At 34.1% G+C, this 22,053-nt stretch overlaps 1 protein-coding gene across 11 annotated transcripts in view; it reads right to left on the bottom strand.

Annotated features, from left to right (window-relative positions):
- nAChRalpha4 (nicotinic acetylcholine receptor alpha4) overlaps positions 1-22,053 on the bottom strand; it is a 946,244-nt gene that overhangs the window by 24,417 nt on the left and 899,774 nt on the right. For 9 of the 11 annotated variants that reach the window (XM_070112964.1, XM_070112966.1, XM_070112965.1 and 6 more), the window contains 2 exons: positions 13,815-14,055; positions 13,179-13,765 (listed from right to left, as the gene is read on the bottom strand). In XM_070112964.1, the coding sequence (XP_069969065.1) occupies positions 13,568-13,765; positions 13,815-14,055 (439 nt within the window). In that variant the 3' untranslated portion in view covers positions 13,179-13,567. Of the gene's footprint in view, positions 1-12,217; positions 12,356-12,417; positions 13,766-13,814; positions 14,056-22,053 lie in introns of those variants that run through there. The other 2 variants (XR_011397945.1, XR_011397944.1) reach the window with 1 other exon arrangement.

Consider the following 22,053-nt stretch of genomic DNA (forward strand, 5'->3'; position numbering starts at 1 on the left):
TTTATTAAAGAAGCATGCTGCATGTATACAGACAAGTCCGAATGGGGTGATATATAAGATAGGGTTAAATAAATAAAGCAACTATTAACGTAGACTCTAATACATTTAAATTCAAATGAGTCGGTCCCTGAAACAAGAACATTTTCAGATGGGATAGAGGAATGCACGGCAAATACAACACCTCCACCGACTCTGTTCAGTCGATCACATCTAAAAATTTGAAATTCGCTGTTTAAAATCTCATTATTAAAAATGCGAGGATCTAACCAAGTTTCTGTAAATCCAATTATATGGAAATTAAAATTGGAACTGTTCAAATACAAGTCGGTAAATTTTGTATTAAGACCTCTAACATTTTTATAATAAATGCTTAGCGAATTTCTACCAATCAGTTTTTTATATCGGTGGTTGCTTTTGGTAATTTAACAATGTTTTCGTCAGTTTGACTTCTAAGTTTAGGTTTAAATTCACGTACAAAAGTTCCAGGTGGCCAGATTGAACTATCTAAGATCTTTTTGCAGGTTTCTGGAGATACGTCTATTTAACGATGATATACTTCTATCATAATTGAAGTTAAATTTACGGATATTGATATCATCGATTTTTAAACGTGACGAAATGTAAGATTTAATGTCCTCCACCAAGGTATATTTGGCAAGTCTTGAAATAAATATAGACTTCTTAGGTGGAATAACTATTAAATTATTAACTTATGCTACTAAGTTATTAGGGGGGCCTCTGGAATTGTGAGACACTCATTACTATTAGATAGAGCTTTTGGGGAATTGAGCTCTATAGAAGTTGACGGCTTATCAAATTGAGGGCAAGGAGAAGAGAGATTTATTAGATCATTGGGAGGAGAAGATCTATTCTGTACAGAAGAACTAAGTGTTACTTCATCGCAAGGACGTTTACGCTTAGGAGCAGGTTTAAAGGATTCGTGAGAATCATTCAGGCACTTAAAAGATTTGAACAATTTGGGAAGTGAAAACATTAGATGGAATTTAAAATGCTGTTATATGGGAAATAGGAGTGGTTGTAGTCCGATTTTTGCAAATTTTCGTACCATAATATAGAAATATGATTATGTACCGAATTTGGTTGAAATCGGTTAAGCAGATCCCAAGATATGAGTTTTCCCTTATAAGTGAAGTCATCTCATACCATCTCAGAGATACAAATTAAAGTCTCTGGCTTGTTTAGTGCTTGATTTATCGCGCTTTTAGTAGTTTTTAACAGTACCGTTATATGGGGAGTGGGCAAGGTTATCACCCAATTTCACCCATTTTCACACCGTCAATAGAGATGCTAAAAGCATTTGTTCCCTCGCCCACTTTAAAAAACAATTAAACTGCAGATGCCCCTCACTAATGTGATCCTGTATACCAAATAAGAGTCGTGTATTTTGTTGTGAAGCTTAGTTATGGCAATTTACTTGTTTTTGATTAATGGCGTTTTGTGGGTGTGGCAGTGGTCCGATTACGCCCATCTGCAACATCAACCGTCTTACGGTATCAGGAAACATGTGTACCAAGTTTCATAAAGACATCTCAATTTTTACTCAAGTTACAGCTTGCACAGACGGACAGCGGACGGACAGACAGTCACCCGGATTTCAACTAGTCTCTTTATCCTGATCATTTATATATACCTATTTATATAACCCGATAGTCACCCGGATTTCAACTAGTCTCTTTATCCTGATCATTTATATATATATATATATAACCCTATATCCAACTTGATTAGTTTTAGGTGATACAAACAACCGTTAGGTGAACAAAACTATTATACTCTGTAGCAACAGGTTGCGAGAGTATAAAAAGTAAGGAAAGGCTAAGCTCGGATGCAACCGAACATTTTATACTCTCGCATAGTCAAATGGTATACTCGTTTGAGATTTTCTTATATATTTTAATAATTATAGCAATCGTTCTTGTGTTTTGTTGTATACGCTCATAATTTATTTTATATAGAATGAATTACAACTGTATTGAGGAGTATAAAAATAAATCGTTTTTTGACAATAAATAACAGTTTTTATTTATATTATTATTAACTTTGCGGCCATCTTTGCTATAATGTCACGTTTATTTCTGTTGCTTGTTTCCGTGCTATCTATCCTCAGCTCGTTAATTGGAGTAAATCCTGGTATATCAAATTTTCGCACGGATAACTCCAAGTTTCTACAAAACATAAAATATCTGAAGATAGCATCAAACAGTCGCTTTTTATATCATTAATGTGAGCATGAAGACTCTGAACATTATGGAATAAAATTTGATGTCCTGATGTTCGGAAATTCATTGTTGTCAGAGCTTTATTTGCGTTCAATTCCCTCAGTTCCTTAAATACAGGATCCAATTCAGAAAATTTGTTGTAAGGAATACAATTTCCTATGATGAATTAACCTTCTGCAGAAATAGCTCGACTACAAGCGACATATATTGAAGCTCTAGGCATTCTGGGTCGAGTATGAACTACAATTTTATTATATGTGACACCCTGGCATTTATGAATAGTTATTCCCTCAGCCAGAACAACTGGAAACTTATTTCTTTCAATTGAAGTTTGTTCATTTCTTTTATATTGAAAAGATTTTAGAACTTTTTCAATTGGTGTCCAAGAACTTTCTAGAGGATGAGGCTTTTTTGATCGTGCTATCAAACCAACAGAAGGTTCCAAAAATTTAATCCACAGAATTGTTGGAAAAGAACAATTGAAATCAATTTGCATAAGTTGTCCAGCTGCCCCATTAACCAAGCCATCACACGTGTTTATGTTCACTGTAATCATATATTTGGCGGAGGTTTTTAGTGTCAATTCATAGGGCAGTCCCTGCGTTTCAGAAGTTTTGAAAAGTTTAACTCTTTCCAAAATATTATCATTTTCATTTATACCAATTCCTTTAACTGAGTCTTTTGCAGTTGAAAGGAAAGCTTCTGTTGGGATTCGACTGAGCTTAAGGGCATTGCAATTATTTGTCTCTTCATTGGACCAAAATAAATGTATGGCATCATCGGGAACTTCTTCGAAATTAACTACTCGAGTTTCAATGAGTGATATGTCCTCATTTGTCATAGTACCAGATTCCATATGATTTAATGCAATTGCAAAGGCCTAATGCTCCCGTTGTCTCATTATTTCTGTTAATTCAAAGTATTTAAATAACCCCCACAAAGGGGAACCAACTAAAGTGCTGTAGGCATCATTGGGATTAGGAGAGAATATCCACCTATCTCAAACAGGTGAGAGTTGCTTCAAATCACCAAACACTATGATCGGTATACCACCGAAGAGGCTGTCTCTTTTGAAAATTTGTTTTAATCTCGCATCAACAGAGCTAAACATACGAGCACCTACCATCGATATTTCATCAATTACAATATGATTAATTTTAAATCGATAAGTCTAGAATACAATGAATTCACTGTGTCATTGCTAACTGACCCCAACTCTCTATTCAACTGATTAACAGGTAAAGAGAATATTGAATGAAGGGTCATTCCACCTATTCCGAATGCTGCTTTACCCGTAGGTGCGCAAAGAAGAACTTTTAAGGAACTTGGTTTGGATCCAGGTGTAGAATTGTAACGATGGTTAAGAGCTTGATATATTGCAGATATCAAATGACTCTTTCCTACACCTGCACCGCCGCCAATGAACTCATAAAATGGGAGATTTGTTTTTAGGTGGTGCATCAAATGTGTCAAATAGGTTCTTTGCTTAGTATTTAGACTTTGAACTAAAGAAAATAATTCCTCAACTGGAATTAAGGGGGGTAGTTTAATAAGTCTAATATTGCAATCAGATTCAGTGCCATTATCTGTTGAATCTTCGCCATGTAAGTCCAGCAAATTTATATTTGGGTTTATTTCTTTAAGTGCCAACACTCTGAACTAATTTTCCACGATAGGTAGTTCATTTTGAGCACCTTCGTCCAAATCTATTTCATTGTAAAGACTTTCTAGTACAGTTCTCTTTGCTCAAAAACATCATATTTTCTTTGATTTTCCTCAATTATAATACGATGTGTTATGCCAGTCTGCTCATTATCGTTTTCAATGAGATCTTGCTGTTCATTCCGCCAAGGATAGTAAAGCATTAACATTTCGTGGACTCAACTCTGGACAAATCTGGGTTAAACCTTCTATACCGAATAATACAAGGTTTGGTATGTTTTTTCACAAAACCGCTACCGTCTTTAAGAGGCATGACAACCCCGCTTTCTGGTAAATTATCGTCTTCCCTCTCTTCTTCTTCATGATCACTATCTTGTGCTCTTCTACTAGATTTAAAATATTTATACCTAGATGCAAAATCAGCTAAACAAAGAGTTTCTAACTGATCGGATCTTTGAACATAACGGTCTAAAATATCGGCTACGAATATTACAGTCGAACCTGAAGGATGGTTCTGAAGTTCCGCTCTAGGTTTTACCATTCGAACACGTTCCTCAGGTCGAGAGGTATTTATAAATATTTCTGCATTACTTGCTTCCGAAAGATGGAGCCCAATGCAGCAATACACTGCTTCTTGTGCAGATATTTATGTGCCTGATATAAATTTGTGACCTATATGTTTAAGTTTTTGCTTAATAGTATAATTTCCAGCATTTACCTCTGATATAGCTTCATTTAAGAGCCTAGAAATTCCCCTGTTAGACTTGTTAATATAATTAATTATATATGAACAGCAAGCATATGCATCCAGTATATATTGGATATCCATATTTGCTCTATGGAGTTCCAAAATCAGAGGATTATAAGCGTTAATAAAACGATCCTGGAATTTTCTTTTTCAAAAAATTTTGGGTTGTGTTAAACTTGATCGAAGGGCGAACAAATAGTCATCAAAAAATATATATATTTTACTATCAGAGAAAAATGTTCAAAATCTTTTAAATTAGAAATGTCTTCTTTAATCATATTTGAATTTAACAGGTTTTGAATTTTGAAAAAGTTTTGCTTGTGTCTTTCTGAATTTTGACTTGTTTCTGTAAGAGGTAACAGTATTTGCGTTTAAAACATTGGTGGATATGGTATACCAAAACGACAAAATTTTTGTTTTCTTATTTCTCTAGTACAAGACCGACTGTGGTTATGCTTTTGATAACCCAAATAATTTTCTAAGTGTAAGTAGAAATTTGTGACAAAATGCTTTACAAAAATGCCGGCGTTATCTTTAAAAAGCTTAAGAATTTGTCGATAGCGGTAGTCAAAATATCTAGCACAAGTAACCGCGTCCGACCGAATTAAGCGATATCTATCTTGGGTTGTTAAACTGTTGGCTACCTATTCCGAAATATCTTTAGAATCAACAGTTTTAGGGAGTATGACCAAAAGCTCAACCCACTGAGATTCTGCAGCCGATAAAGTGATAAAGAAGGTTGGAAGCCCAAATTGGCGAATCATAGCGATTGCCTTTTTCTTCTCAGCTTCCCAGTGCGCAGGTGAGGATCTAACGCCTTTCAAAACCTTGTAAACATCATCGTGTTGAATCAAGTTTTGAACAAAGTGTTCGTTTAATAGATTTTGGGCTGTAACTCGGTTGCTACCTGAAAACTAGCAGTTCTAATTTTTTGTAATCATACTTGTAGAACAACTTTGGAATGGTACACGCTCTTCTGTCAAAACGGCGAATTTCAGAACGTATTATCTTGCTATACGTTTCAGAGCATGTACGCTTTTGCCCAACGTATATTGTTCCAAATGACAACTCTTCTGAATTATTATCTTGAATTATGTCAATTGGTCTTTGTCCTTCACCTGGCGCTATAACTAAACGGTTATAGTCTAAGTTTTCTACAGGAATATTGTCCAAAAGAGTTTCTTGACCGCCTGGATTTAGCTCTGAAGGTAAAAGACCCGTGGGAATATTATTACCTGAGGGATTATCATGAGAAGTTTGTGCCGCATGAAAAGATTGAACCAATCGGGAATCCTCTGCAGATGCAACAAACGGAACTTCTTCTTGGTCATTAAATTCTGAAATCCAGTTTTCATTAATATGTATATTGTGCTCACGATACAGAGGGGTATTCACTAAGAACTGCAAAGCTTCCATAATGTTTGCGGGGCGTATGATATCGATCATGTAATCATGATTGTATTCCAAACGCCTTCTTAAGTGAATTTGTATCACATGAGGCTCATCAAAGGACCTTGGTAGAGATGTCACAATATTGTTAACAGAAATTGGTATATTAACAACAGCACCTTTGAGAGAACTCTGACCTTGATATCCTAACGGACGGATTGTCATAAAAGGCAATCAAGGCATCATGAGATGTTCTTCAATTGGGGTTAAATCTTTCAAACAATCCGGTATTTCAGGAAAGTCTAGACCGTTGGCTAACCATATTTTTGGAACGTTCTTTTTAACAATCGCATTTTTGCAAGTAGCACAAAAATTGTAATTTCCATCTTCTGAAGGAAATTTTTGCATTAAAAAGAAGGCGGATGATCTGTTAAATTTCCACTATTATCATTTTCTATAACATTATTTTCTCTCGTTAATCGGATTCGTTGGGACTGCCTTTGGTTTTCAATTTGTCTATTGAGTGGGTTGTCTTTACACAGGCGAACTTGACTTTGTCTAAGACGTCCCTGATTCAAAATTTCTTCCCTCATACCTCTCCTACTAAACTGTCGACGTTGTATACTCAGGATTTCTTGCGCGCAATTCTCTATGATGCCTAGTGTTCCTACTTTGCTCATCATAACGTACCTCTGGATTTTCTCGATGAGACCTACGACCTCGAGTATTTCTTATTTGCTCTTCAGAGCGAATTTGTGGATCTTGCCGTCTTGTCCTATGTTGAACAGTATTTAAATTTTGTTCAAAAAACTGTACCTCGATATTTTCCCGCCTGGTTCTATGTTGATTTGTATTGATAATTTGTTCGGACAGACGTACTTCGGAATCTAGAATCGATTAACGTGACTTACAGTATCTTGTGACTGCTCACTATCTTTATATAATATAAAGAGTTTGCACGAAGAACTCTCATACGTCTTCTATTCTGAAAACGTCTTAGTAATACGGATTTTCTAATTAATCTAGGCATAGTTAATAAATAATAAATGGCTTTATATATAAAATACTTATATATAATACGTATATAATTCCCTCCGTCCGGGTTTGAAAAGTTGGATCCTAGGTGCTGCTCTCTTTCACTGTAATTGAATCCTTGCTATGACTCCTTTCCTGTTCGGTGTATAGGTACTATGGTACACTGGTGCACATATGTATATGTGTTTGCTCGCCACTGTATATAATACGGTTTTGCTTGCCACTGTATATAACAATAGTTAAAACACTATAGGTATAACTAATCACTGAAATTAGTTTGAATACAGCACTTTGCTGGTCAAGAAATCTAGTGTAACTGAAACTACAAACACAGTGTACTGATATTTATTATACTCTTGCAACATGTTGCTACAGTGTATAATAGTTTTATTATGGTATATTGTTGTACACACAGCTTACGTCCTTTTGTATACCTATATAAAATAGAGATTATTTAGTTATATCTATATATTTCAGAAATTAGTAGTTTATTTCATTGTATTGAAATTAAGTGCTCGGAAAAGCCCTACGTAATTTGCTTTTGTCTAACGCTTTTTAAAACAGTGATCTATGGTACCTATTTTGAAGGGTCTGCTCATGAAGGCTAAATTAACAATAACTTACATATAATTAAGTATGGTACACACATATGTAGAGCAGGTATGTAGATTTTGTTCTTTCTGTCTTAATATCTAAACCTTTCATAAGCTGCCAACGGTGCTGGGTAAATCCCAAAAAGTACTTAAATGTAATTTTCTTGAGTTTACAATTCACCTCATGACCTCCATATTAAAATGTGTCGCAAAACTGAAATAATAGATAATAGAATTTTAACCGATTGGGTCGCAGCTTATCTATTACAACATAAAAAGGGTCTTTCGCCCTTTTGATACTACACTACTAATATTTATCTCACGCGATTTTTTCTAGAAAGATATTTTTGCTCTATGCAAAGTCCAGCACTCTAAGAAACTTTTTTACATTGTTGTCTGGTATATTTGGTTATAAGTACAAAATGATGGCTGAGAAAATATACTTATCCACTGAATATCACCAAATATTAGAAGAAATACTTGTATATAGAAATCTATATTTATCTCGATTAGTTTTAGGTGATGCAAACAACCGTTTGGTGAACAAAACTATACTCTGTTGCAACATGTTTGCAAAAGAATTCAACATTTATTATTCGATTATTATTTGGTATCTTATTAACTTATGTTATTGATCATAGATTTACTATTTTAGACCGATCCTATTTTTTCTCCGAAATGTTAACTTTAACAAAAAGAAGCTATTTAACTCAAACATGGTATATGTGATATAAACTGAACCAAAGGGGTGAGATTTAATATGTGGGGTATATAGGTTGCTGTTGTACGAAAGGAGCGGAAATCAGTATATTAGGGTTATAAGGTTTAAACAAAGGTCTAGACCAATTTCATTTATATGCAGCGATAAACCACATTATTTTTAAGAAAAACTGTCCATTTAATTTCATTAAATTATAAAATTAACGAAATAAATTTTACCATAAGTAGTACATGTATGCTGGGGAAATTCGTGGATTGATTTCACACATTTTCGGCATTAAACTGTTGTATATCTAATATTTTACGTTTATATAAAGCCAAACGGAAGTTTGAATTTTTTACATAAAGTATGTTGGATCTAGGGTCAATATATACCCGATAATGGGTACTAGGGCGGAACCAAGAATTTTATACTCTTGTAATTCGCAAGAATCAAAGGCCAGGAAATTCCTCAGGTGTGGCAAAGTTGAGAAAGAATTAAACATCCATTATTAAATGAAATCGTGAATCAATTGCAATCAAATTTGGTATCTTCTTGACTTATATTAAAGGCCATAAACTTAGTCTCAGTTTTATCGCTATATTTTAGTTTGCGTCAGCGAAAATTATATTAAAAAAAAAAACAAAAAACATCTTGAAGTAAGATATACATAAGTACGAATGTGATATTAACACGATCAAAGTGGCTAAATTTTATATTATAAGCTTGTGTGGAAAACGTCAACCAGAGAATCGGAATTCATTATATGAAGGTGTGAGGTTTAGATCAAGGTATATACTATTATCATTCTAATTCAGCGTGAAACCACATAATTTTTAAGAAAAATTCTCCACTTAATTACATTAAAATATCACATTTTGATCAACCGGAACGGTTTAAAGTCAAGAGGAAAGACGGAAATCATATATATATTGGGGATAGAGAAATATATTAATTTTTACATTGCTCAGCTATACTCGAGCATAGAGAACATATTTTGAAGCAATTTTATATATAAAAAATGTATTGATTCGATTGAACCCATTTTTTGACACAAACATACTATATAAGAGTTTTATTTATTTATTTTATTATATGAATTTCAATTAAATGTCTTACACATTGACCGATGTTTTCGGTAAAAGGGCAAACAAATTCAGTACCAAGGGACTTGAATAGTTTTGGTTCGATTTAGACAATTTTTGGTCACAAGGTAACATACTTCAAACGCATTATTCACGCAAAGGTTTACTCCGATACAATCCGATTTCACTCATTTTTGCACTATAGCATAGAAATATGAGAACAATATTATGTTCCGAATTTGGTTGAAATCGGTTAAGCATATCCTAAGATATGGGTTTTCACCTAAATGTAGACGGTGCCACGTCCATTGTCTAATTTTGAACGCGGATCCTATAGAGTCAGCTCATACGATCCCTGTGTTAAAATTTAATGACTCTGGCGTATTTAGTGCTTGATTTATCGCGCTTTTAGTAGTTTTTAACAGTACCGCTATATATGGAGTGGGCGGGGTATCACCCGATTTCACCTTTTTTCACACCGTAGATAGAGGTGGTCAAAACATTTGTTCTCAGTGAATTTTGTTATTATAGCTTTAGTGGCTTAGGAGAAATGCACATTAAACCTATTAGGGGCAGAACCACGCCCACAAAAAATTTAAACCGCAGATGCCCCTCCGTAATGCGATCCTGTGTGTCAAATACTAGCCTTGTATCTTATTGTGGAGTTTAGTTATGGCAATTTATTTGTTTTTGATTAATGGCGTTTTGTGGGCTTGGCAGTGATCCGATTACGCCTATCTGCAATACCAACCGTCTTACGGTATCAGCAAATATGTGTACCAAGTTTCATAAAGATATCTAAATTTTTACTCAAGTTACAGCTTGCACAGACAGACGGACAGACAGACAGTCACCCGGATTTCAACTCGTCTCTTGATCATTTATATATACATAACCCTATATTTTTGTATACACTGTAAATTATGTGTTTTCTTTGATGGGCAATGGTTTTCACATTTTTTATTTAATGGTTTTCACCTCTTATTACAGGCGACTAATTGGGAGGATTCTTTCAGTCTGATAGCTGACTTCGCTGCCACTTGCTTACAGAACAAGTCTGTTAGCAGTAAATTTAAAATGACGTTTAGTGCCTGACTTAGCGTTTTTATTTTTAATTATTGGCCACCATACCAATGAACCGTATGTCATCGGTCTGACAACTACTGTGTTGACGACCATTTAGGACCCAAAATCCTTTAGCAGGTTCAAAATGCTGTAGCTGCTTTCTTCACCCTATCGTCTAAGTATGGTTTCCATCTTCAAAGCTTCCTACCTAAAATTAGCCCAAATTAGCTTGCCTTATCGCCAATAGTTAACCTGGTACCTTATTATAATGGTTCCATTTTTCTAGCATTCAAGTTTAGATTTATATCATTTGCATAAGGTTAACGAGAGTGTTCGAGAATTTAACTCTAACCGAAACCGCCTCATCGTCATTATTTTTTAGATCTAGATCTAGCAGCAATTTATTCATTGTTAGGATCCAATGAAATGAGGATAACATGCCTCCTTGAGTTGTACCTCTTTGGACAGATTGGCACAACGTTTAAGCTCCCAGAGTTGAAATTATTGAACTCCTCAGGGGCATTTGTTCAATTAATTTTCTAATAGGTTCAGATATGTCCAAGTATGGTCCTAGGTCCTCCAGAATTTTTTCAATCTCTACCACCACTGAACTTAGTGCTATTTCTGTTGATTTTCCTTTAGAATACGCATGCTGAGAAACAGCCAGATTTTCTGGGATTAGTTAGTTTCTTATGTATATTTCTATAAGTATTTTCCACACTTTTAGGAGGAATAAGGAGAGACTAATTGGTCTAAGATTTTTTATGTGAGCTTTTGGCCGCCTTAGGTCTGTACGATGCGGTCGTACATTATGACTTTTCTCCATAACGAAGTAAGATAGTTTAGTTGCAGCGCCACTTAAGAATGGCGACTATTCAATATATTATGTAGTTCTGCGACTGCTGTAATTGAGCCGGAAATAAACAATCTGGTACCGGCGATTTGAAGGGCTTTAGGAATCTTATCGCCCAATATACATTGCTTTCTTACACTATATCTATAGAAGTGGAATCTATCCCGTCTTGTGTATGCTCCACTGTATGGCTTTCAGAGCTACCTGGGTAAATGGGTATCTACCAGTAGCCCTAAAGATTCTTCACTGGATATCGTCCAGTTATGGTCGGGCTTCTGAAGAGACGCTTCCGCCATATTCTCGATATCATTGCAAAAAGATTTCAAAGAATTTCTTTTCCTTTCCTAATCTCTTTTCTGTACGACCTTAAGAGGTTGTAATAACTATCCAAATCTTCCTCACCTTGGGATAGTGTTTCTAAACTAAACTGCCTCCTGCAGTCCTTCTGTAATTTTTTAATTTCGGGAGAGACCCCCATGGAGGGCCTTATTCTGCCCTAAAACGTGTTATTGGGCAAGCCACCTCAAATGCTTGCCGACAAGATTCCGTGAATCGTTTAACAAGGATGTCGAGGTCCCCTTGCTCTTAGGTTGAAATGGTAGAATCATAAGTATATGTTTTTTTCAGCTCTTGTATATTTACCTGCCAGTTTGTTTTCGTATGATTCATGAAATTGTTGACTCTGTCTGACCTTTTTTTAATTATGTGTATCGGTGCCCCGAAAAGGTGTGTTCTTCAAGAACCTTCCACTGGGTCACCCTATTTAACAGTTCTTAAGACACAAGTGTGTTATCTAATACTTTATAGATTTCTTGTGATAAACGTTGGCAATTAAAGAGACACTCACCTCATTGACGACTGTACTGCCCCAGATTGTGTGGTTGAGTCATATCCAAGTATAATCATGGAATTTTACTTGTAGCCTAACACCGACTGGTAACAACTTGCGTCCGTCTCCTAGCTTACTGCTGCTGTGTCATGGTTGCTATAACGGTGTAACATAAAAGTTAAGGCTTTTCTTTGCCATTATACATGCCCTGACCTTACCTTCGCAACTAGCCATATATAGCTTGTAGTTAGGAGTCCTCGGTCCGTAAATACGCCCACATCTATTAACCCATGGCTCCTGAATGAGGAAAAACTCAATATGTTCCATTACCACGCGGTTACTTAAGGCTTCTGAGGTTAAGGTGGAGATTAATTTGTAGAAAACGCATTAACAATTGTTTTTTCTGTGTCTTCCTGAGAGTGACTCAATATATCTCTCTCAGTATAAAGGTTAGAGAGTCTGTTTGCAAGCTCAAACCCCGAAGACCACTAACCCTGGTCTTAACTTTCAATATCACACGAGGACTCCATAGAATCTTCCTCGACTTCGCACATCTCGTTTTCCGATTGTAAGTCGTGGTTCTCACCTAGCACCTCCAGCGACACGTTTGTTAGTGCAGCTTGCACTTATTTCCATTGGGCTCTTTCGATTTTTCCTTCAGGGTCTCTCTCATTCAGCACACCAATGATAATGCTGTTCCGGGCCACATCAGCAAACGGGCGTTACACCTTTTGTCTTGGGGCCTTTGGCTAATGGATTGACCTCTTTAGATGACCTCTGTCGCTTAAAATTTGACAGGACGGCTCTCCCCCGCTACGCAAGTAAGGCTATCTTATTACGGAGGGCGCCAGGTATACGTAAGCTCCGTTCGAGACTGGGCTATTTAACGGCCCCCAGCCAGGTTGATTCTCGACCTCGTTGTATGACACCTTGATCCAGTACTTTTTGTACCCCTAAGCATAGTGAGACTCGCTATCTGTATGTTATGCTATTGAGGATCAACGATCAACCGCGTTAAATTGCCCTTTATTTTCGTACGAAACTATTGTCACTTTCATACCTGCTGTTAACATTATTGTGACGATATTTCTTACAGTTTTAGTATTGTCACTTTTATACCTGCTGTTACTATTATTGTGACGATAATTTTTACAGTTTTAGTATAGAAAATATTACTTATCAAATAATTCCATTTGTTTAGACTTGAAACATTTTAATGTATGCAACAATTATAGTTAATTATTAAGAGAACTTTTAACTTAATATTTTTTAAAATAATGGAAAATGATAATGGTTTTATGTACACAAATATGATTATACGAGTATGCTATGCTTTTTTTTTATTGCACTAATGGCTTATTTTGCAGCCTATTGAGAAGGACGACATCGTCCCGCTGAAATGCCGGAAAAATCAATTTTTTTGTTCTCAATTATTGGGATCCGATCATCATATAAAGTAGGCGCTTGAAGTATTATACCAGCAGTCCCTGCTAAAACGGCTAGTGTAAAAATCCATAAAAACAATCGATCTAATACCATAGCCACATACTTCCAGTCTTCTTTGACCTAAAACAAAAAACTTTATTTAGTTGTAATACTTAGAGCTCATTCCCACCTTGGTAGAGTCTTCTAGCAGCTTTGTATGTTCTGCTATAAATCGCACACAAAAACAGCTACGATGGACTTTCATTTGAGAGTTTGTATTGAGAAGACACTCATTTCTTAATGTTTGACCTTTAGCCTCAGTAGGACTTTCCATATAAAGAGTTGCGGACACTAAGTTTTCGGTAACTTGTTGCGAAAGAGGAGGAATACATCCATGAATTTGGCAGTTTCCACTAAATGCTCCGGTTCCACTTTACATAAAAAGATATAAAATATATATAAGTATAAATAAGATGCTTCATTCCTGTAAGTTAAAATTTTTCAAGAGATTAAAAGCTCGATCTGGAACTTATTTTTTCCAGTTCTAGGTGTCCAGGTAAAACTTGTGTAATCTTTAAGTAAATGGGAAAGTTTTGAAGTCCTACATTGAGCAAAACATTACTGCTTAATTGTAAATCAGTGTAAGGACGAAAATCTGAGAAAAAGGGCTTAGTTTACCGATAACAAAACGACAATTACTCTAGCAATAAATAAGAATTTTAATAATAACAAGAAAGGAAGGGGATTCGTAATAAAAATGTTGCTAAAGAATTTAACATTCATTATTCGACGAAAGATTACAGTCATGTCTGATATCTAATTAACTTAAATTATAGGTCGCATACTCACTTAAACTCATTAATATATTTTTATTTTCGAGATATAGGAATTAAAATTATCCAAAGAGTGTAATTTTAAGATATTGGGTAAATGAAAAAAATCAATCAGTGCAACGGAAAACTTTATAATGGGAATAAGTGGCTTTGACCACGGTTTTTGGTTTAATTAACCGATACTCGTTTATTTGAACAATTCGTTCTATTACAGGAATCCCGCTTAACTATTTATCTATAATACAATAAATAAAAATTGTTGTGCACTTTAAGTATGGTATTTACTTATTTTTAATTTTTAACGTAAAAAAATTATGAACAAAAACGAGACATTGCACTTACATATATAATTAGAGATCATGTTTATAAAAAAAAAATTTAAAGAACAAACACAATTCATATTATTGTCTATATGTTTGCCACATTTGCTATACAATTTTTTTTATACATTGTTCAATCTGCGATACATGCGATTCCATATTCCCTAATTCCCATAAAAACTTGTTTTCTGAATAAAAATATCTATGAAGTTCTTGTATATATTTTATAACTTCGAGAACAGCACTCGTATTGGCAGCTGCGGAATCGTTAATGCACAATTTTACCCATTTTCTGCCACCCATTTATACCCACTACAAGTATATACGTTGACTTAATTTTGCTAAGATATTTTACAAATTGACCGATATATACGATATAAAGGGAAACGGAAGTTTAAAGTCCTTATAATGGAAACTTGGAGATAGAGGTAGCATTGACCCGATTTTATTAATTTTAGGCTGACCGTATGCCCCTCACTGGGGGCTTGAAAAATTATGGGCCGATTTTGACAATACACTATTTGTTTAATCCCGATATATTAATTGGTGATTGATTTGTATACTGTAAGGTAAAACAACATATGGAGTTTAAATATGGGAAATATTCGTGGTTGCGGTTCTATTTCGCCAATTTTCATACCGTAATATAGGAATATCAGGATAACATGACCTATCGAATTCGGTTGAAATATCTTGATATAATATATGGGATTTTACCTAAAGTTGGTCTACAAAAATGCTCAGCAGCCCATAACAAATATTCAAAACCTTTTATTAAAGTTCTTTGAAAACAATTATAAAACTAATTTGCCACTTGACATCAAGAAAACTTTTATTGTTAAGACTCTAATACAATACTATGAAAAGTGCACATCGAAGTATCTTACTAAATAACTTCCTGATAATTTGAAGATTCTAACATGTAATAAAAAATGTCTTAACAAAAATCTAAAATCCTGGATAAATAACTTATCGATATAGTGAATTTTAGCTATCTATTAGAGTAAAAACACGTCAAGTGGACCCCCTATTTTCCACTTGATCATCGAATTTGAATGTGAGTATTTTTTCATAAAGTAGTCATCATAAGCAAGTAATCCCCTGCTCAGTTTTTTTAAATTTTAATTTTAACAACAATTTTTTTTTAATTGAAAATTTTTTCTACTTTTAGTTAAAAAATTAATAACTAGAAAACTATTGGTGATTTTTTAATGAAATTTTCAGGAGTTATAGTTCAAAACTTTTACTTTGAAAAAATATGTATGAATTTATATAATTTTTTTTTTCAAATTGTTAATTAACTTTTAAGCTAAGAAACGAAAATTTTAATTGTATGTTGGGATGATGGTCTCACATTTTGCTTGCAGTGAATTAGCATGAATGTGGTAGAACAATATGCATAATACCTACCCGCTTAATAGGTTCAAAGAAATACTTAAGACGGGAATTCCCTAATCCACCAGAATGTATTAAATACCCGCTATTAATATTTCAAGGCCAAATTTTTAACTGGAATTTCCTATTCTTTAAGTATTAAAAATCCATACTTTTTTTACCCCATATTTTTTTTTATTCATTATAAAACATCCAATTAACATTACAATACCTGTTTTGAATAAAATGATATTCGAACTAAATCCTTTGCGGCTAAAAGAAATAAATATGAAAGCATCTTAATATTTATGTCCCAGTATCTACAAGTATGTGAACAACAAAGGAATATCTCGAGCCATTCATAATTTCGTTGATAATTAATCATGAGCCTCGTTAAGAAATGCTGCAATCCATTTAACAAAAAAAGTCATAAAAAAGTCATTAAAAACTTACTTTTAATAAAACGCGCTCATGATTTTAAAGATTTTATTGGGAATTATATGTACAATTCACGGGAACGGACTATTTATTCAGGCCGAAAACCTGAAATTCTTGGTGAATTATCGGTGAATAAATGTCCTGAAGTCAACAAGCCTGAGAAGTCAAATGATGTTATCGAAGATGACGAAGAAAAAGACCCTACTTTTCATTGCAAACCGGAAGATAACAAATTAAAAATTGATAAGGTTAATAAGTTTTTAACGGAAATTGGTGAACCTTCAATCAAAATCAAGAGAGTCTCAAGTAATAAAGAATTTCAAAACATTTTAACAAATGTTGTGAGTAAATTTACAATGTAAATAGTGAAATTGATCCAAAAGAGCTTTTACTTAATAACTTTAAATCTGCTTTCAATGGTAAAACTAGTAGAGCTGATAAAATTCAGGTTTTGACTACGCTTCCTACAGATTGGTCGATTAAAATGATAAGGAAAGAGTTTAAAGTTTCCAAACGAATGGTGAGAACTGCAAAAAAAATACGACAAGAACGAGGATTCGCATCGCAACCTATGATTAAGAGAGTAAGATCTCTAAACATTGAAACCCTCGATCGTATTGAAGCTTTCTATCTATCCGATGATGTCAGCCGCGTAATGCCTGGTATGAAAGATTATGTTTCGGTGATTGAAAATGGGAAGAAAATCCAAAAACAAAAACGACTATTATTATATAATGTTCACGAAATACACAAAAAATTTAAAGAAGCTTATCCTGACGAAAAGATTGGACTATCCAAATTTCAAAAATTCCGACCTCGGGAATGTATATCTGCTGGCAAAAGTGGAACTCATAATGTGTGTGTGTGTAAAATCCATCAAAATTTCAAATTGCAATTAGCTGGATTTAAAAATGAATTAAAAAAAGAGGGGACAATTATTTCAGAAAGCTCAAATGATTTAATTAAAAGCTCTGTTTGCCAAGAGTCTGCATCATTGTGTTACTTTTCAAAGTGTACTAAGTGTCCAGAAAGTGATAGTATTATAAACAAATTGGAACTATTGCTTAATAACCATAAAATAAATGAAATTACATACAGCCAATGGAAAAGTACTGATAGGTAAAGAAATTTTCACTCAAATCTTCTCCTTTTCTTTTAAAATTTTTGTAATTATTGTCATCAAATAATTTTTATATTCACGCCACTGAGTAATTCTTTATATTTTGTTACGCAATCTACATATTAATAATGAAATTATTAGATTTTATATGTTTAAATTGTTAATTCTTTTGATTATCCATTTTTTTATTATTATTTTATTCAGTTAATTTATTTTGAATTTTTTAGAACTGAAATCATTGAAGAAACGAAGACAAAAGAAGATTTTCTTTATGATTTAAGACAAAAATGGCCTGAATTGTTGAGACATGATTTCCTTGCACGATCTCAAGCGTCATATTTTACTGACAAGAAAAAATCTGTTGAGGATGGAGAATTTATCGTTTGCCTTGATTTTTCTGAAAATTATACTTTTACTGTTCAAAATGCCATCCAATCTCATCATTGGAATACCAGTCAGGCTACAATTCATTCTTACGTTGTGTACTATAGAGAAAATGAAGAAATGAAACATATAAACTACGTGGTAATTTCGGAAAAAGTTTGTCACGACGCGAGCTCAGTTCACCTTTTTAATTTTAAATTGATAAAATTTCTAAAAAATAAGTTTGGAGCGGATAAAATAAAAAGGATTTATTATTTTTCGGACGGAGCTGCTTCTCAGTACAAAAATAAGTATAATTTTGTGAATTTAATAAATCATAAAAAAGATTTCAACGTGGACGCGGAATGGAATTTTTTTGCTACTTCTCATGGGAAAGGAGCATGTGATGGTTTGGCAGGAAGTTTTAAGAGGCAAGCTTTTCGTGCAAGTCTTCAAAGGGAAAGCGATAAGCACATAACCAATGCAACTTCATTATTTGAATGGGGTAAGAATGCATTTAAAAAAATTAACTTTGGTTTTTGCTCTCAATAAGATCATGACTCCCATGAGAAGATGTTTAAATTCGAGTGCAAAGATTACGCCAAAGACATTAAAATCGTTACCAATAAAGTTAAAAAAAAGAAATAAAGCAATACGTATAAGTTATAAGAATTAATTTAAGAATTATTTAACTTCTTTTTTTTATTTATGAAAAACTATTTAATTTATTATCTTTCATTTGTTGAAATAAAATTAATCATAAAATAACGATATTTTTAATTAATAAATGAAGTATTATATTATTGGATTAGGGAATTCCCGTCTTAAGTATTTCTTTGAAACTATTAAGCGGGTAGGTATTATGCATATTGTTCTACCATATTCATGCTAATTCACTGCAAGCAAAATGTGAGACCATCATCCCAACATACAAATGAAATATGCAACACACTCTAAGTGTTGCGTTGCCGAACCGCTATACCTGCAGCGCTATACCGGCAGCGCTACCGCCCGTCATAAAAATTTTTTTTTGCTTAATCTAATCGCGATCGGTCAAATTTTTTTGCGGATTTCGTTACTTTAATGTTTATTGCAAAATACTAAAAAAAATTTTTTTTAATTTTTGAGGGAGAAGTCATTAAAATTTTCATTTCTTAACTTAAAAGTGAATTAACAATTTGAACAAAAAAAAATTATTTAAATTCATACATATTTTTTTTAAAGTAAAAGTTTTGAACTATAACTCCTGAAAATTTCATTAAAAAATCACCAATAGTTTTCTAGTTATTAATTTTTTAACTAAAAGTAGAAAAAATTTTCAATTAAAAAAAAATTGTTGTTAAAATTTAAATTTAAAAAAACTGAGCAGGGGATTACTTGCTTATGATGACTACTTTATGAAAAAATACTCACATTCAAATTCGATGATCAAGTGGAAAATAGGGGGTCCACTTGACGTGTTTTTACTCGTTAAATGTTTCATTTTTGCTCTTACTTGGTATAATTTATAATTTTTATGTGTATAACTTTGTTACGCAATATTTAGTGTAATATACTATTATCTATACTAGGATATTAATAATATTATTTTAGAAAATAAGCTGTTAAATATATTGTTTTTGTAATGCTCTGGTTCTATGCACAGATGTTAAACATCTTTATAGACTTGTACCAGATGAAATAAATAAAAAAAAAACAAAAATAAAAATAAGGAGTGTTGCAATTTAAAAAAAATTTATTATGTAATAAATGAGTTATCACACTTTTATTAGTTTTCTACATAACCGATTCATTTCATCAATTCTCACACTGTCGGAGGGGTGTCGAAAAGATTTCCTTTGAACAACTTGGTTCGTTGATTCAGCTCAGGTGGTTTGCGATATACATACTTATGTACATTAAACCTATTAAGGGGCGGGACCAACCTTTTTTAAAACCACTGAAACCCCAATGGGAATCGTTGTACCAAATAAAAGTTTTGTATTTTATTGGGGAGTTTAGTTATGGCACGCTTTCGGTTAGAGGCGCCAGTATTAAATGGTAGCAGACTAACAATAGCGCGAACTACTTATGACTAATCTTGGACAGGAGGCTTTCATGGAAACCAAACGGCTACGGCACTCTACAGCTGCAAAAGGATGGTGGGCTCCTAATGGGGACTAACGCTTCGGATAGCTTATTGGCTCTACACAGTAGTTGTTAGACCGATCGTGTCATACGATATATTGGTACGGTGGCCAATAAAAAACGCGGTGAGGCGTATGGAAAGCATACAAAGAGCAGCCAGTATATGCATCAGTGGAGCTCTTAGAACAACGCCAAGTCAGGCACTAAACGTCATTTTACTTTCTGCCAACAGACTTGTTCTGTAAGCAAGTGGCAGCGAAGTCAGCTCTCAGACTGAGGGAATCCTCCCAATTAGTCGCCTGCAACAAGTGGAATTCTAAGATTCTTAGTAAGTTTCTGTTTCCACCCACTACAACGGGTTTTCGTAATCCAAATTCGTATATATAATCCAATAGAATTGAAACTAAATTCGGTCCCCAATATTGCGTTCCCTACCAGAGAAGAGTGGGAAAGTGACGAGGTTGACAGGAATGCAGGTATTAACATCTATACTGATCGGTCCAAACTAGATAATCGAGTGGGTCCTTTCAGAAGAATTAGATACCAAAATCGCCTTCCGGCTACCAGACCACTGCAGTGTCTTCCACGCGGAGATCGTAACAATCAAAGAAAGCTTTGTGGTTCTGACAAAACTTGTGCTAACAAACAAGAGCATATTTATATTTACGGATAAAAGCGGCTTTGAAATCACTGAAGTCTCCTAGGGTTTCATCAAAGATAGTGAAATAATGTTCTGATCTATTAGAAGATCTAACATCTTACTTCACAATAAACCTTCAATGGATTCAGAGAAGGCACCATCCAACAATTAGACTCTGAAAAATAAGGAATTTTTATGCTTCTGGCAACTTCTAAACATTTAACCAGCGAACATGTTATAAATCTAGCTGAGTCTCGGTGGAGTCAATGACTGCCTTGCTCAACTAGCAGGCAAACGTGGCAGGAATGGAACATGAGCCGCACAAACCGACTATTAAAAGTAATGACATAAGAGCTCTGGTAGAAGAACTAATAGGTCACTGTCTAATTAGTAAACATGCCAGCAGGCTAGGAGCACCTTACAATGCCTATTATGGAAGCTGTCGAGAGGTAGAAGAAGAGGAAACTGTAAAACATCTTCAATGCAAATGTAAGGCTCTATACAGGAAAATAATCGGAAGTATCGCTAGAGAGTTCCTAGATGACGTATCGGAATTTGCTCACATAAAACTATTTATTTTTATGTACTTCATCAGGAGCACAGGGTGGTTGACAGAGGAGACAATAGAGTGAGGGAACATTAGTCCCAGTGGTATCACAATGAGTCTCCTAAATAAAATATATAAATTCGTTTAAATAAAAATATATAAATTCGGGTGACTGTGTGTCCGTCCTTCCATCTGTCTATGCAAGCTGTAACTTGAGTAGAAACTGAGATATCGTAATGAAACTTGATAAACGAGGTCCTTGGCAAAGATAGGAGGAATGTATTGCAGATGTGCGTAATTGAGCGACGTCCACAAAACTCCATTAAACGGAAACCTATAAAGAGCCATAACTAAACGCCAAACAAATTGTAAACCTGTATTTTGGCACAGAATACCGCAGTGACAAGAAACCATCTAAAAGGTTTAATGTACAATTCTCCCAAACCACTAATGCTACAATAACCAAATCTGCTTAGGACAAATCCTTTAAGCACCCCTACCGACAGTGCAAAAATATATGAAATAGGATAATAACCCCGCCCCATATAACAGTTTTCTTAAAAACTACTAAAAGTGCTATAAACAATAAATACCATGAATGCGTCAGATAAATATAATTTTACACATGAGATTGTACGGAAGGGATTAGGAGCCACTATCAAAATAG

Source organism: Bactrocera oleae, chromosome 2 (assembly GCF_042242935.1).
Source record: "Bactrocera oleae isolate idBacOlea1 chromosome 2, idBacOlea1, whole genome shotgun sequence".
NCBI lineage: Eukaryota > Metazoa > Arthropoda > Insecta > Diptera > Tephritidae > Bactrocera > Bactrocera oleae.